Genomic DNA, 17,403 nt, shown 5'->3' with positions numbered 1-17,403 from the left:
TTGTTAGAGATTTATGTAAGAACATAAGAACGACCATCCTGGCTCAGAAAAATGGTCCATCTAGCCCAGTATCGTGTCTTCTGACATTGGCCAGTGCCAGCTGCTTCAGAGGGAATGAACAGGTAATCATCCCCTGTTGCCCATTCCCAACTTCTAGCAAACTGAGGCTTGAGACACTTCAGACTATCATTTTGCATCCCTGCCCATCCTGGCTAATAGCCATTGATGGACCTATCCTCCATGAATTTATCTAGTTCTTTTTTGAACAATGTTATAATCTTGGCCTTCACAACATCCTGTGGCAAAGAGTTCCACACACTGACTATGTGTTGTGTGAAGAAATACTTCTTTTTGTTTGTTTTAAATCTGCTGCCTATTAATTTCATTTGGTGACCCTTAGCTCTTGTGTTATGAGAAGGAGTAAATAGCACTTCCTTATTTACGTTCTCCACATTGGTCATGATTTTATAGACCTCTATCATATTCCCCCTTAGTAGTTTCTTTTCCAAGCTAAAAAGTCCCAGTCTTATTAATCTGTACCTTTTCCAATTCCAATATATCTTCTTTGAGATGGGGCAACCAAATCTGCATGCAGTATTCAAGATGTGAGCGTACCATGGATTTATACAGAGGCAACATGATATTTTCTGTCTTCTTATCTATCCCTTTCCTAATGATTCTCATCATTGTTAGCTTTTTTGACAGCCACTGCTCATTGTGTGGATGTTTTCACAGAACTATCCACAATGACTCAGAGAGTTTCCATTAGCTTTGTCTGCATTGCCCATCATGAAGAGGGAATGGGGAAAGGCCACTGGATTCTGTCATTAGCTCTTGATGTATTTTCATAATTTCATAGTAGTCACTGTGTGCACCAAACCACAAAGTACTCTTTGGTTTAATAGCTGCTTTCAGACTTAGAACTGCAGATGAGTATTGAGTCAAAAAAATTTATGTGTGGGGGCAGGGACAGTGTCTGTTTAAAGATAACTCTGGGGGGGGGCGGTGCCTGAAGAGTAGTTCCAACTCCATGCACATCTTGTGTAGCTATCTTGGTATCTATGAAGAGAGTAATACCTTATCCTTATTTAGTACTCTGCTGTAGTAAAGTGCCAGATAAATAATGGATTTCCATCTGGAAAGGATTATGGTGCTATAGACATAAACAGAACAAAATACGATATACACAGAGTACGGAATGGCTATTTCATCTTCTAAACTTTTAGCTGTTGGCTGAAAGTGGAGCGATTGGAAGGATTACATAAGTTAGTGGGGAAGCTATTTCAGACATTTGAGGAGGCATGGAAGAAAGCACTTGAGAAAGCAGGCACAGGACACAAGTGGCAAGATCAGGTGGATTGTAAAGCAAGGAAGGAAGTGTAAGAGAAGTTGAGGGCAGTGATCATGATGGAAGGCTTGAAAAGTGAGAAGGCACTTGAAAAATAGTAGAGGCTGATGCAGAAACTCATGGAGGAAGAAACATGTACAGAATGTCAGAAAGGAAGAAAATAGTGGACAGTTTTTGTGCTGATACTTATTTAATAACTTGGTTAGTATTTTGCATAAAATGTATTTGAGTTATAGTGTTAGGCTGATGTGCCCTAACCTTAATTTTGTGTGAACCAAAGGAAAGATAGATAGCAAGCTGTAAATGTAATTCTGTCACAGCTAATTATTGTTGAAGGTCAGATGTTCCTCTCCTTTTTTAGTGAAGAATCAGTAAATGAATCAAACCTCATAAATAGATTTAGCAGAGTTAACATTTGTTTGGGGCTAATTGGCCCACAGCTAGAATATCTTATTTCAGGTCACTTTGAAATGACCATTTGTTGGCTTAATAGAGCAGAAGAGAAATATATAGTCCATCTGGTACAGATATATGCTCTTTCTCTTAACATGATGATGGCATTTGCACTGTTCAATCTAAAGATAGGAAGTGAATGGTCTGAGTTTTGATAACTTTCAAATTTAGTCTCGTAGTAAAATTCATGCAGTGGCAAGCAGGGTTGTTCAGTCAGTTGTTCTTGTGGCAGAAAGTCTCTCTTCTTAGATTAACAAGATTTTCATAATGATGCAGAGCTTGATCTAGCTTCCAGACTGCAAAGGATATAAAGACAGTGAAGGGGTAAATAAGTCCTATGCAGTGTAGTCAGCTTTTAAAAAAACAAAACAAAACCCACTACCCTGAAGATTGGACCAAAGAAGCAGTTTGAAGCGGAGCATGAGCTACAGGTAATGCAAGGTTGCGTACTGTCAAGACTCTGCAGGTGCTGTCTAGACTCTGCCTTGACTGAACTAGAGAGACCAGGTGAAGTTACTGAAGAGATGGGATGAACTTTCACTGTTGGCAGTATGACCCAGACTGAGGCCTCCACGATAGTGTTGTGGTGGGTAGGGTCTCTGCTTCCTTCAGCCACTTACTGCATTTGGTGTGGTCTTTCTGTTTTGCTGAGATCCTTAAATACCTGACTGTGTTCCTGTAGCTTGTTCAATCACCATGTTGGAACAAGGCTTCTTTTATTTCCAGGGCTTCCTTAGTTTTGCCTCTGAGGGACTCAGAAGCCATTGGAGTTATAACTCTGAGCCAGTTGAATTTGCAGTGAGATACTTAGAATTCTGAAAGTGTAACATATAGAAGATTTCCAAGTTGATCTAATTCTGGCTAATTAACATAGACTCACGTAGATAGTATCTCTTAGAGCTGACCTGGGGCAGCAAGGGACCTAAGGGACTTCCTTTACTTCAGATTTCTCCTCTGAATTGTCAGTTAATGTGAAATGATTATAAAATTTATTCTTATATCCAAGAAATGCACTTGCCAACAAACTGATGAGCAGGTGAACTCAAACTTGTCCAGAGATATGGAAAGGCTCTCCGTCGCCATGACTGGCGCACTAAGGGAAAGCAAAGCACCCAGCACGAAAGAACCTCTGCCCACTGTTCCCATTGAGAGAGCTGCTGAGAGCAGATGACCTATGTCACTAGAGCCCAGAGGAAGGGGATGGAGTTTGATTATGTTAGATGAAATAGGATCATTCTGTGTTGGGCACCCATTTCTTTTTCACACATTAGAGTAACTACAGAGGGCACTGTGTACACAACTGGTCTGAAACTTCTTTGAGCGTGTCTGCACTATACAAATTGGTGCTAGCAGTCTTTTATGGAGTGGGTGAGGGACCTGATTCATGTTGTTGCATGTTGTCTTTTTTTGCTGGTGTGAACAGGAAAAAAGGTGCTATTCCCATTTTTTTAGGCAGTCTTGATTAACACTAAAATTGTTCCCTAACACTGTCCTGTTTTCCATCTGCACTGGCAATAAAAAGTAACATGGATTTCTCCCTGCCCTCAAGGGAAACAGTACTATCACTGATTCTTTGCTCTTATCACATAGGCAGCCTTGTGTCTCTTGCTATGTTAAAGGGATTGTCAGGTCAAATTTGGGACAAATCTAATAAAAATGAAGCATTTAAAAATCTGAAACCAATAGAAATGTTCCAAGATTTTTAAAAGATATTTATGGAAACCGTTTAACAAACATCTTCTTGTAGTATTTGCAACCCAGTCCTTGCAGCAGTTTGCTAGTGCATGGGAGCTTGGATGTGAAACTGACATATCCTCTACAAATCCTTCCAGTCTTAATAATGAAAGAGTTTAAAGAAAAAGAAACTACTGATGGAGGTTACAAACATTTTTAACCTTCGTATTCGTTTAACCTTTCTCTTGTAAAGCATCATCCTACTCTCTAAAAGACCGAGACCAGCGGAGGCACCAGGCAATGTGGCGTGTGCCACCTGACTTAAAGATGCTGAAGCGACTCAAAACTCAAATGGCTGAAGTTCGAAGCAAAATGTCTGATGTAAAAAACCAGCTGTCAGAAGTAAGAAGCAGCAATGCTGGCTCTTGTGAGGGGCAACCCAGCTTCCTCCCTGGTGATCAGGGGCCTTTGGCTGCCTGTGGCACAGAAAGCTGCAGCAAGTTACAAGAAATAGGAATGGAGTTGCTGACAAAATCATCAATTACAAGCTGTTACATAAAGAGTTGTAAGTGTGGGATGCGGGAGGGGAAGGGTTAAAGCTGTCACTGTATCTAGGTGTCTGGGAATAGATATATTCAGCCTTTTTATAGTTTAAACTTTATAGCTGAATTTGTTTATAGTAAATATCTTTTGAGAGGCAGAAACATGAAACTCATAGGGATCTGGGGCAAAAATTGGGGATTGGTCCTGCTTTGAGCAGGGGGTTGGACTAGATGATCTCCTGAGGTCCCTTCCAACCCTGATATTCTATGTTTGATAGAAATTAAATGGCTTCTCTAGAAACTGGTTCTAACGTTTTCAGCAAGGGCATTGTAGTTATTAATAATATTCCAGAATGTGATGAGAATCTTTGAAGCCCACTGCAGATGTTATTTACCTAATTTCATGTTGACCTTATGGACAGGTAGCATGAAGTTTAATCTTCTGTAAAGACAATTTTTGGTGGCAAAGGTTACCTGCAGACTATATGCGGATCACCCCTACACTTTGTCAATTTTGTTACTAAAATGTGACTGACCTTGCAAAAATCCAAGAAATCTCACAGAGCTCCAGAGAGTGAGTAATTTGTTCTCATAGCATGAGAATCTTTTTCTTCGCGTGTCGGTGTGAATCCCACAGTAGGTGCTTGTGTGTGAGATCAGAGTCTTTTGAATAGCAGCGTCACACACGTGTCCCCTGTGCCTCTTTATGCTCCCATACGAAAGTCCTAAAGGCCAGGGCAGCCGCATCTCTCCCTCAGTCCCCTCTTATTGCTCATGGCAGCAAGATGGAACCTAACAAGTGTCTGACCTGGTAGTTCTTAGCTCTGGCTAAATTTCTCAAAATTCTTCACAAATCTTCAGAACTCTTCTGATCTACTATTATACAACCTCTGTGAACACCTTTGACCCATCTAGATTGAATACTGATTGCCAGACACTTCTGTATGCTCCCTTAGTGTACAGGGATTCTCAACATGGTGGATTTGAAACTTGTGGGCTTCAAGCTTGCACATTCTGTGATGGACTAATTACTTCGAAAGATGGACATAGCAGGTGCCTCTTCTGTTTAGGAGAGTCATATATACTAAGTAGATGTTTGGTGTGCATATCTTTGATCACAAGAATGTGTAAGTCACATGGCCTGGGGTTGAAGCTTCATCTCCTGGAGCAATCTATGAAGGCCTTTTCAGATCCTGAGGAGATGGCACCAGAGTCCTGACAGTGGACAAAACAGACTTCATCAAGCAGCTGTCTAGCAGACAAACAACTCCAAAGACCAGTGCGGAGAAGATGGCAGTGCAAGAAAAGACCTGGCATCAGCACCAGTGCCCCCAGCTCTGAAGCAGACTCCAGCTATGTTGCAGATGTTGGCACTAAAGCACACACTGTGATACTGAAGTCTGGTACTGAAGTCCAGCACCAAGAGGAGCCATTTTAAACCGGAGCAGAGACTCCACACACTGCTCAGAGCCTTCCTACAAGAATAGACCATGTAAAGTTTCTGGAGACAAATCCACAAAGCCTTGCATGGGTCTGAGGGCTGATGTTGAGGAGCAGCCTGTGGCACAAAGGAAAACTCCTCCAGCACCAACTCAAGATTGGGTGTTGCACTGCTCAGCAATTATGCCCATAGCAAATGAGCCTCTGGATGAGCTAGGTCTGTAACCTGTATTGAGGCACCTGCTGGTACTGATACAGACCCTGGTACTGAGAACGCCATCCATATTTCTCTGTACTACCCATAGAGGTGGTCTGTTCCTCCTCTCCATCACCGGTGCATACGTTCCCAACATCCTTAAGCAGAGAACCCTCTCCTCTACAATCTGTGATCAGTATCCCAAAGAGGCCTACCTGCGCTCCCTGCAGGACCTAACCACTATCGCAAAAGGAACGGCATTGGACTAGCCAATATCAAGCTAGCCAGTGATATCCCCATGACATGCCACCCTGTTGGGCTCACTGGGGTTTGCCATGTCAGTGTGCTAGGAGCACGCTGGAGAGCAGAAGTGTTCGCTTCCCCCATCACCTCTCTGCCAGACCACAGGGAGGGCCATCAAGAACAAGCAGATCTGCAGGCTGAGGAACACCAATGTCCTGCTTTACCACCAAAAGACTTCTCAGCCTTGTTGCCTGCTGAAGTTGTGTCTTCAGCATAACTTCAAGTTTTCCAAAAGCTCCTTCTGAGAATTTCAGACACTCTAGGGAGGGCTGCATTGGAGAAATGTCGTAAATTTGATATTTTTGACAACTGAGTGTCCATTCAGAATTGCTCTTCCCATAAATGAGGGACAGCTTGACCTGGCTAAAGCCTTATGGCAGACACTTGCCCATGTACTAGGTAGAGAAGCAGTATTAGGTTCCTTAAGCAGGTTTTGAGTTCTTTATGCCCACCCCAATCCAGGTTCCTTGGTTGAAGATCTAATTTATATTGGGATTTTATCTTCGAGCCATGGTCAGATTGTTCAATACATCATTTTACACTTAAGCTGGTTTTCTTGGTAGCTATCATCTCAATATGGAGGGTCAGTGCACTCCAAGCCCTTACTCCTTATGCATCCTTTTATAGAGAGAATGTGATTCTAAATTTGTAATGTGGTTGGGGAGTTTCATCTAAATCAATCAATTAACCCACCAGTTTTCTTCCTGAAATCATTCAGCACCAGGTGAGAGAAAGACAGGTACTTTGGGATTTTTCCAGAGCATTACTTTATTACATTGATAAGACTAAAGCTTTCCAGATGCTCTCTCCCCCTTTTCATGAGTAGCTGGCTTGTCAAAAGGCTCTCTGAGTGGATCCCACTCTGCAACTCCACCCATTATCAACTACTAGTCCACCTCTCCCTTCAGTTGTCAAGTTGCGCTCCACCAGGACACAGGCAGTGTCATCAGCCTGCTTCAGAAATGTGCCTGAATCTGAGTTTGTAAAGTAGTGATGTGGAGCCGACCCACTGACTTTCAATGAAGATTACACCCTTTACATGGCAGCTAGGTCTGGTACTAAGTTTGGGAGAGCAGTACATCAATCCTTTTAACTAATGCAGCTGATGTTTCTTGCCCCCACCATCGAAGGGGAGTACAGCTTCCCAGTCACCTACAGTGGGATCAGCACTGGCACATACTTGTAGAGAACAATTTCTCACTCTGTAGTAACTGTGGTTCTTTGAGATGCTGTAGTTAGGGTGAATCCCATGACCTACCTTCCATCTCTGCTTTTGGATTCCTCAGCTAGCATCTGCTTTAAATTGTGAGAGACTTGAGGGAGGGTTGGGGACTACTCTGCCTTTTACACTCACACCAGGAACACAAGGAGACTAGGGCTGCATGTGTGGCCTCAACAGACACTGCTGTTGAAAAGACTCCGATCTTGTGCGCACATACAGTGGGTTCATACTAACAATCCCATCTCAAAAAATTAAGGTAACCATTCCTGATCTGGTCTCAGGATTATTATTGATTAAGTGTGTGGCTTCTTCTCCACATACCTTCACAACAGAAATAATATGTAATGAAAATCTTGAATGAGTTTGAGAGAGGGGGACAATGTGGTGGCTCCAAGAATAAAGGGGAAGAGAATGTCTAGCGCCTTTGCATCAGTTAATTCCACTTCAGGCCAAAATAAAGATGGGATGATGCAGAGAATTGACTGGATGCCTAGGCAGTACATTCACACGCCTTTCGATTAAATATCTTTGCAGTCACAAGTAAGAAAAGTAATTCACCCAAAGCTACTCGTTCTGGAGCAGCAGGAAGCCTGTCTCTTCGAAGAGCAATGGACTGTGGGGACAATAATCTTCGCTCAAAGGGAGACTGCCAGACTTCCTCTGAAGGTAAATCTGAAATGTGGGAGTGCTTTAAATATGCTTTGGAATGCATCAGGGAAGAAGCTTTTTAACAGCATATCCTTGCTCATAAAGTTCCCGTCTTTGATTAAACTTTGTACATAAACCAGATACTATTTCCCCTAAACATGATTAACATTATTGCACCAATAACATTACACCATCTTACTAAGCCTTTGTGTCTAGCGTTCATGCTCGGTGTTCCTGGGACTTCCATTTTCTAACAGTAACCTGCCTATCTTAAATAGTTTTAATACCCTAAATTGGTGTTTGTAATATCTTGTACTTAATTACTACATTTACAAGCAAGTTACTGCTGAAACTTACCAGCCAGGGCTTAAATTCTTTGTTCTGTTTCCTCTAAAGGAAATACAAGAAAATTCTGCTTAAGTCCTTGTGAGACTTACTCCTGCACCATGTGATAATAGAATTGGACATTATGGCCACCAGGAAAACTCTTACACTTTTTAGTGCAGCTCTACCAGTGGTAGCAAAAGTGAAAACTGTAATGCAGCAGTTCATAGAATCATAGAATATCAGGGTTGGAAGGGACCTCAGGAGGTCATCTAGTCCAACCCCCTGCTCAAAAGCAGGACCCATCCCCAATTAAATCATCCCAGCCAGGGCTTTGTCAAGCCTGACCTTAAAAACTTCTAAGGAAGGAGATTCCACCACCTCCCTAGGCAACGCATTCCAGTGTTTCACCACCCTCCTATTGAAAAAGTTTTTCCTAATATCCAACCTAAACCTCCCCCACTGCAACTTGAGACCATTACTCCTTGTCCTGTCCTCTTCTACCACTGAGAATAGTCTAGAACCATCCTCTCTGGAACCACCTCTCAGGTAGTTGAAAGCAGCTATCAAATCCCCCCTCATTCTTCTCTTCTGCAGACTAAACAATCCCAGTTCCCTCAGCCTCTCCTCATAAATCATGTGTTCCAGACCCCTAATCATTTTTGTTGCCCTTCGCTGGACTCTTTCCAATTTATCCACATCCTTCTTGTAGTGTGGGGCCCAAAACTGGACACAGTACTCCAGATGAGGCCTCACCAATGTCGAATAGAGGGGGACGATCACGTCCCTCGATCTGCTCGCTATGCCCCTACTTATACATCCCAAAATGCCATTGGCCTTCTTGGCAACAAGGGCACACTGCTGACTCATATCCAGTTTCTCGTCCACTGTCACCCCTAGGTCCTCTTCCGCAGAACTGCTGCCTAGCCATTCGGTCCCTAGTTTGTAGCTGTGCATTGGGTTCTTCCGTCCTAAGTGCAGGACCCTGCACTTATCCTTATTGAACCTCATCAGATTTCTTTTGGCCCAATCCTCCAATTTGTCTAGGTCCCTCTGTATCCTATCCCTGCCCTCCAGCGTATCTACCACTCCTCCCAGTTTAGTATCATCCGCAAATTTGCTGAGAGTGCAATCCACACCATTCTCCAGATCATTTATGAAGATATTGAACAAAACCGGCCCCTGGGGCACTCCACTTGACACCGGCTGCCAACTAGACATGGAGCCATTGATCACTACCCGTTGAGCCCGACAATCTAGCCAACTTTCTACCCACCTTATAGTGCATTCATCCAGCCCATACTTCTTTAACTTGCTGACAAGAATACTGTGGGAGACCGTGTCAAAAGCTTTGCTAAAGTCAAGACACAATACATCCACTGCTTTCCCTTCATCCACAGAACCAGTAATCTCATCATAGAAGGCGATTCGATTAGTCAGGCATGACCTTCCCTTGGTGAATCCATGCTGACTGTTCCTGATCACTTTCCTCTCATGTAAGTGCTTCAGGATTGATTCTTTGAGGACCTGCTCCATGATTTTTCCGGGGACTGAACTGAGGCTGACTGGCCTGTAGTTCCCAGGATCCTCCTTCTTCCCTTTTTTAAAGATTGGCACTACATTAGCCTTTTTCCAGTCATCCGGGACTTCCCCCGTTCGCCACGAGTTTTCAAAGATAACGGCCAATGGCTCTGCAATCACAGCCGCCAGTTCCTTTAGCACTCTCGGGTGCAACTCGTCCGGCCCCATGGACTTGTGCACGTCCAGCTTTTCTAAATAGTCCCTAACCACCTCTTTCTCCACAGAGGGCTGGCCATCTATTCCCCATGTTGTGATGCCCAGCGCAGCAGTCTGGGAGCTGACCTTGTTCGTGAAGACAGAGGCAAAAAAAGCATTGAGTACATTAGCTTTTTCCACATCCTCTGTCACTAGGTTGCCTCCCTCATTCATTAAGGGGCCCACACTTTCCTTGGCTTTCTTCTTGTTGCCAACATACCTGAAGAAACCCTTCTTGTTACTCTTAACATCTCTCGCTAGCTGCAGCTTCAGGTGCGATTTGGCCCTTCTAATTTCTTTCCTACATGCCCGAGCAATATTTTTATACTCTTCCCTGGTCATATGTCCAACCTTCCACTTCTTGTAAGCTTCTTTTTTATGCTTAAGATCCGCTAGGATTTCACCGTTAAGCCAAGCTGGTCGCCTGCCATATTTACTATTCTTTCAACACATCGGGATGGTTTGTCCCTGTAACCTCAACAGGGATTCCTTGAAATACAGCCAGCTCTCCTGGACTCCTTTCCCCTTCATGTTAGTCCCCCAGGGGATCCTACCCATCCGTTCCCTGAGGGAGTTTAAGTCTGCTTTCCTGAAGTCCAGGGTCCATATCCTGCTGCTTACCTTTCTTCCTTGTGTCAGGATCCTGAACTCAACCAACTCATGGTCACTGCCTCCCAGATTCCCATCCACTTTTGCTTCCCCTACTAATTCTTCCCGGTTTGTGAGCAGCAGGTCAAAAAAAGCTCCCCCCCTAGTTGGCTCCTCTAGCACTTGCACCAGGAAGTTGTCCCCTATGCTTTCCAAAAACTTCCTGGATTGTCTAAAATTGTTCTCAAATTGAGAATTGCAAATGGGTGTGTATGTGTGGGGTGTTACAGTTCATGCTAATGGGATCCCAGGGAGAGGTCCCAGAATGGAAAGAGATTGAGAACTGCTGCTCTTGTGTATGCACATGGGAGCTAAATCATCTGTACCCTGTGGCTTTCACCATTGCTATCCCCAGAGGTGCTACACCAGTGCAGAGAAACACCTCTATATTTTCCCTGTTTAGACCAGCCACATAGATCAAAAAACAGATAATTTTCTGTATTGGTGAACCTGTGGAATTGCTGACACATGGGAAACTAATTTTCATAGTTCACACAAATCCAAAAGGTTCATCTATACTGGGAAATCTTGTAAGTGCTTTTTTGAACCTATGCTACCAGAAGTGGAAGCTGTAGGTGGCTTTTCTGAACCTGTGCTACCAGAAGTGGAAGCTGTAGGTGAGATGATATGTTTTTGGAAAGCACGCATTAAGTGATCCTAATGGCAAATGCTGCTCAGATGGTGACTTGAAAAATTTTGAAATGTTTCTTAAGTGCCAATTATCTTCACCTTTTCTCTTCTTAGGTTCAGTAGGAAGCTCAAAGTCTGGCAGTAGGCATAGCTCTCCCAGGTCCTTGACTAATGGTAATGCTCCTGATGCACTGCCTAAGCCAGAGGAAAAAGAGTGCGAAGGCTCAGATTCTGATGTGGGCGTTTCGGCTTTAAACGGCTTAACAACTGTGGAGAAGACGAGAAAAGCTGTCGCTTTGGTGTAAGTGCTTTTCTCACTGAATTATAAATGGAATATTCAAAATCAAGCCTTATATATCAAGGAATGTAAATTACTTTGAAGACATTCACATTTTTCTGCTGCTCCCTTTGGACATTCAGCTTTGGCCCATAAGGGAGTTGTATGTCCTCATTTTTCTATTTAAAGAACTTTTGAGGGTCGTAGCAGCTCATTTTAACTAAAGCTGAAGCATCAGTAGCTGTAGACTGCCCATTTAGATTTGCCCATTTAGACTTGCAAGTCAGACTTTTGTCCGTTTTTCTAATATTTCCTACATTAATGTTCTATCCAACAGGATTTTACATCTAGTTTCCTTATATAGGAGAGGCGATTTCACTGAGAATCCACCATTCCTTTCTTTTCCTCACTTCTGATTTTTCTGTGCTTCTCCAAATACAGTTGATAGTTACACAACATGTGTAGTAGTAGTTTTGGTTTTTCTAAATAGCAGGCCAGTGAATGGTGGGGTGGGCTGTGTCTTGGGTTTTTTTGTGCAAACAGACAGTTATGTTGCATTCTGTGCTTGCTTTCTGTCATTGATGTGAGGCAATAGTATGAAAGGGTAGGTTTAAGAAAACTTAAATGTGCATGCTGTACAGAGGTATAAACTCCAGATGCTGAATGTGACATAGCATTGTGGGTCAGGGGAGGATACATTCTTTGGAGAGCATCAATTATGTACTTTCCGATCTCAAAATGGAACCCTGTAAATATTCCAAATAACTTGAAAGTTGGAAGTTCCCAGAAGCATAGGAGAGGCTCCCCTGATGCTAAACTGTGTGTAACACTAGGAGGAGAAGCTGTCACCATGGTTGGACTTAATGCTTTAGGTGCTGATGCTGTTTTTCCCCCAACCCCATTTTAAGGTCAAATTCTAAAGGATGTCATACAGAAGGAACACAACCAACTGATCTAGAGAACAACTCGGAAACTGGGGAGCTACAGGCCATTCTCTCTGAAGGCACCTCAGTAGAGCCAGAGGAAGGTAAAGGCAAGATCAAAGAAAATAAATGCTCAAATACTGTAGTGACACTTTTTAAAACAGGGATAGTTGATTATTTTTTGTCAAGGTCCAAATTTCTTGGTCAAGGTATAGTCAAGGTCCAGACTCCAGAGAAAATAATGATAAATAAAACGGTTTCAGGGTCAGTTCAAAAGCATCTACTGGTCTGGATTTGGCCCAGGGTCTGCCTATTGACTACCCCTTTAAAACAAGAGTGTTTCTGTAAACTATGTGAAAATCTGTTTACTTGGAGGGCTGCAACATTTGGTAGATTTTTAATGAATAAAAGGATGACTTCTCACGTGTATGACAGAGTGGTATGATGGCATTCAGAGAGCACAGAGAAACTTTCAAGGACTTTTTTCTTAGTTTACATTTCTGGTTTATTTTTCTACCTCTGGAGGCTGTTTTCATCTTAAAACTTAACTTTAGAGATGAGGTTTGGAAAATTAGTAACTTAAAAGATGGATTGCACTTGTGTTCCTATTAAAATACAGTAAGAGACCTTATTGGGTATAAGGCTTCTGTTTGCAGGGGTAAGTCTGGTGGTGACTGGGACCATGTCTGCACTGGACACCTCTTAAGTCTAGTTTAAATAGGGTTTTGCGGTATGCAAGGTCCACTACTTCCTCTGAAAATCAGAAGAAATCACACAGTTGTTGAAAACACATTCCTGTCTCTTTCACCTTGTCTTTCCATGTTGGAGAAAATATTGTTGACTTTCTTATTGATATTCCATGCAGAAGTGTTTTTCATATCTTGCTAAAACTCTGCTGCCTTCCACCCCTGCACTAATTTGAATTTCAATGACTGATGAATTGTAGCTCAAAGCCTATATTAAGGTGCCAGCATCCATCTCTATCTGCAGTGTGCAATATTGTGTAGGTGTTGGCATTTACAGAAGGTCTCTCAGTGACATAAAACTGAATTTCTTCTCTTAGTCACTGCAGCGTGATCATGATGTGTTCCTGCAGTCCTCCTGTTACAGGAGGAAGCATTAAGAGGAAAATGTTTTTTTTGTTTTTTTTTTAAATAAAATATTTCATTGTTAAAACCTCAGGAAACAAATATTACGATTTATTTCCTTTCAGAGAGAAAAAATTGCAGAAGCATAACCATTTGTTTTCAGGTAGCTATGATTAGCTGTGAATTTTGAGAACTAGATCTTTCTTTGGGAGCATGTTTCATACCTAAGAGCAAACCCAGTTTCTCCATCTGACTTCAATCTCAGGTCAACATGTTGTGCTTGTGCGTTTATACTGATGTAATTCCAGAACATCTTCAGAGGAAAGGGTGGTTGAAGGGTTCATGTTTACATTTTTCTTAGTTAGCTCTGCTCAAAGATGACAGTGCCTAGAATTTGACAATGTGGGAATGAAGCTTTATTATGCTATTTTAAGAGCCCAGTCAACTTGTGGGTAAGGCAGCTGGAAGAGCACCTGGAATTGCTGTTTTCTCAGAACCATTTGCATTAAGTCTTGTGATAAGATCTTTTGAAGTGAAGGGGTTTGGGCAGGGGGTGAAGTTATATAAAGAGTTGTGGAAATCTTAATACTCACTTAGTTGACCTGGGGTGTATGGCAAGGAGTGGAACATCTTTGTCTGGGGGACTGCGCTGCAAAACCATTGGCATCTTGTTAGTCAGCAGTGCCACTCAGTCCATTAGCTGTCCTGAGCAGCTTTCTACCACTAATCATTAAGGCTACGTTTTAGTCACAGGTATTTTTAGTAAAAGTCAGGGGAAGTAAACAAAAATGATGTGGGTGGTGTTGGCATGTGGCCCGGGATCCCCACGAGGGGAGCGGGGCTGGGCAGCTTGGGACCAGGGCTGAGGAGGGAGGCTGGGCGGTTGCATGTGGCTCAGGACCCCCGCTGGTGCTGGGGCGGAAGGGTTGGTGGGGCTAGCAGGCTCCCTACTAGGCTCCGCACAGCTCCCTGAAAGCAGCTGGCATGTCCCTGCAGCTCCTAGGTGGAGAGAAGGCCAGTGCAGCCCTGTGCACTGCCCCCATGATGAGCTCCTGCTCCGCAGCTCCCATTGTCCGGGAACCACAGCCAATGGGAGCTGCGGGGGCGGTGCCTCCAGGCAAGGGCAGGGTGCAGAGCCCCCTGGTCCCTCTGCCAAGAAGCTGCAGGGACATGCTGCCACTTCTGGGGAGCCCCCTTCTTCCTCCCCCCGAAAGGTAAGCGCCGCCCTGCACCCCCAGCCCTGAGCCCTGTCCCACACCCAAACTGCCCCAGCAGCAGCTGATGCAACTGGCCTAGTGGCTGCCTGATCTGCTCTGCAGCGGCTGGCTCCGGGGCTGCCCGAAGTCTGAGGTCACGGAGCCTTACTAATCATTAGTTTCAAGTGGCTGTCTTCATTTGAGAAAAATGGGATGGGATATATTTGTAGGAAAATCATGTTGTGTGTTTGTGGCCTCTGAATAGGAAAGTTAACCCGATTTCAATGTGCTGCTGCTTGGAGGAGTTGGCCTGTAAGTCTGCTTAAAAGGCCATGACATGTCTTAAAACTACTAAAAAACATTCGGCCTTCGGTTCATGTACACGGTGGTCTATTGAAGCATTGGTAAGAATGAGGAAAGCAGCTAAAACAGAAAGGAAATGCAGTTATACAAGTTCACACTTACACCGTTTAGTTGGATTTTTATAGGGTTGCTCCTTTGAATTAAGTCTCCATTTAATAAGATAACCAGACTGAGAACATCTTTAAAACTGTTCCCCGAACATGTTCTGCTATTGATCTCTTAGTGCTTTTGTAAAGAAGTTTACACACTGCTCACTTTATCTTGTTCTCCTGCCAAGCCCGAGAATTTCACGTTGGTGCGTCTTGGGAAGGAAAGGAAGCTGAGAACTTTATGGCTACAGGAATCTCATTGCAGCAGGTTCTCCTTTGCTCTTTGCAGCTGGGCTATGTCAGAAGCACGTCCTTCACCTCCTGCCAGGCATGAGCAGCGATAGTGACATTGAATGTGACACAGAAAATGAAGAGCAGGAGGATGCCTCATCCACCTCAGATGCGTTTAATCATGCCTTTGATGTCCAGCCCTCAAGTGAAGGTAGAACAATTATATTGTGCAATCAGGGGCAGCTTTCCAAATGCTACTCCTGACATAGTTCTTGTGGGTAAAGGATACTGTTCGGGGCTAAGTTATTCCCAAAACTGTACAAGTCTTAGTGCCAAATGAAGGCTTCCAAATATCAGGTGTTGCTTGAGATCTCATTTTAAAATGGAGGTAAAGAAAGTGGGAGTGAATTTTTCCTAGCATTGAGATCCAAGATAGGACCAGTCTCCCAGCAGAAGTCCCCTTGCTTGAGTTATTTCAAAGTGGACTTGATTAAGCACCAGAGAGTAGACTACATGACCTAACAGGTTTCTTCCATCTGTTACTTGCCCCTGCCCAAGGCTGAAAGCCACAGAACAGGTGTAATGTTATGGCATTGTGGGCAGGATGCAGAGAGCATCTGCTGAGTACAGCAGGTCCTATGGTCACTGCAAAGCTGTGGTATCAGAGTGGTGAGCTGGGGAAGAGGCATGGGAACCTGTGGCTTCAGATTCACCATCCCAGTTGTGAGTAAAGGATACAGCTGCTTTGGGGGCTACAGTAGCAGCTAGCATGTAGGTTGTAGGATTGACTCTGTCCTCTGCATAAAATCTGACTGGCTTTGGGGCAGAAGAGTGGATTTGGCCCCAGTTATGAAAATTCTCAATTTTCATTGCAGAAAATAACAGTAAATGAGTGGTGGTAGCCGAAATGTCCCCTAGTAATGAGTTTGCATCTGAACTGACAGTAAACTGCTTTTGAATACTTTAGCTCAGTTTTAAAAGGACTGAAAGTGTCTACCATTTTGTGCTGTGAAAATGTTCAAAAACCTCTTAAAGGGTACTTGTAAAACCTTCACATGATTGCTAATTCTAAATAAATTTTGGTTAATGGTTGGAATAAATGCCAACAACAATATTAATAATCAGTAGAAGATCAGTGTCTTATTCTGAATTAGTAGTTTACTACAGAACTCCACAGCATAACATTGAATGTTACATTGCTGACTCACAAGAAAATTGAAACCACCACCAATTTGTACTCCACCATCATAGTTTTAAAATTGTAGAGCAGACTAATTCAGAATAAAGGTTCCAACTTTGTATCTGTCTTTCATCTGTTAAGAATCAAATCTTAATCTCTCAAAGAATTGCTGATTATAGATCTCATTAAATTACAGATTTTTAAATTTAACTGGTTTGGCAGCTCAGTCTTTAAGGATGCCATATAATTGTTTTTCAGTATTAGAGCTGTGTTCAGTTTTTTCTGAAGGTGATCAAATAGGCCCTGAAGACCTCAGCTTTGGTACTGGAGAGGACAATGCAAGGTAATTGCTAAAATAAGAACATTGACTTAATGGCAGTTAACTTATTGCAGTTTGGTTTGATAGTATGTAAAAAGGTCAAATCCAGATAAAGTTTTGCTGTGTCAAGAAACTGACACCTCCATCTGAAATACTCTGTGTGATGCCAATGCTCATTTACATGAAGGATATAAAGATGGAAGGGCATTATGTAATAACTAATATCCTACAATTTGTAAATACATCCCACTTTCCCATTGCTGCTGAAAGTAGATGAGATCCTGCTCCAGTTCCTTGATTTACTTAAAACGTCAAGACCTGTTAACTAATCTGCTTTGTCCGTAATGCAATTGCTAGAGGTAACATAGCACCAAGGCAGCGCTGATCCGGGGGGGGTCATTAATTTAGTATTTATGTACTTATCTTGGGAATTTTTAGATTTAAGTACCCTAAATCCTTTCTAATCCATAAAAAATTTATAATAGCGCTGCTACTATGGGTTCTTTTTAATGACTGAGATTGCATATGAACTG

At 43.0% G+C, this 17,403-nt stretch overlaps 1 protein-coding gene across 4 annotated transcripts in view; it reads left to right on the top strand.

Moving 5' to 3' along the window:
- Positions 1-17,403, top strand: part of TRIM37 (tripartite motif containing 37) — a 48,160-nt gene that overhangs the window by 29,995 nt on the left and 762 nt on the right. For 2 of the 4 annotated variants that reach the window (XM_073315503.1, XM_073315505.2), the window contains 6 exons: positions 3,729-4,040; positions 7,713-7,844; positions 11,319-11,505; positions 12,390-12,508; positions 15,409-15,582; positions 16,810-16,894. In XM_073315503.1, the coding sequence (XP_073171604.1) occupies positions 3,729-4,040; positions 7,713-7,844; positions 11,319-11,505; positions 12,390-12,508; positions 15,409-15,582; positions 16,810-16,894 (1,009 nt within the window). The remainder of the gene's footprint in view (positions 1-3,728; positions 4,041-7,712; positions 7,845-11,318; positions 11,506-12,389; positions 12,509-15,408; positions 15,583-16,809; positions 16,895-17,403) is intronic. The other 2 variants (XM_073315504.1, XM_073315506.1) reach the window with 2 other exon arrangements.

The sequence above is a fragment of the Lepidochelys kempii genome, chromosome 17 (genome assembly GCF_965140285.1).
Source record: "Lepidochelys kempii isolate rLepKem1 chromosome 17, rLepKem1.hap1, whole genome shotgun sequence".
NCBI classification, from domain to species: Eukaryota; Metazoa; Chordata; order Testudines; family Cheloniidae; genus Lepidochelys; species Lepidochelys kempii.
The sequence above is the reverse complement of the archived record's forward strand: the minus strand, read 5'-3'. Positions and strand labels throughout refer to the sequence as shown.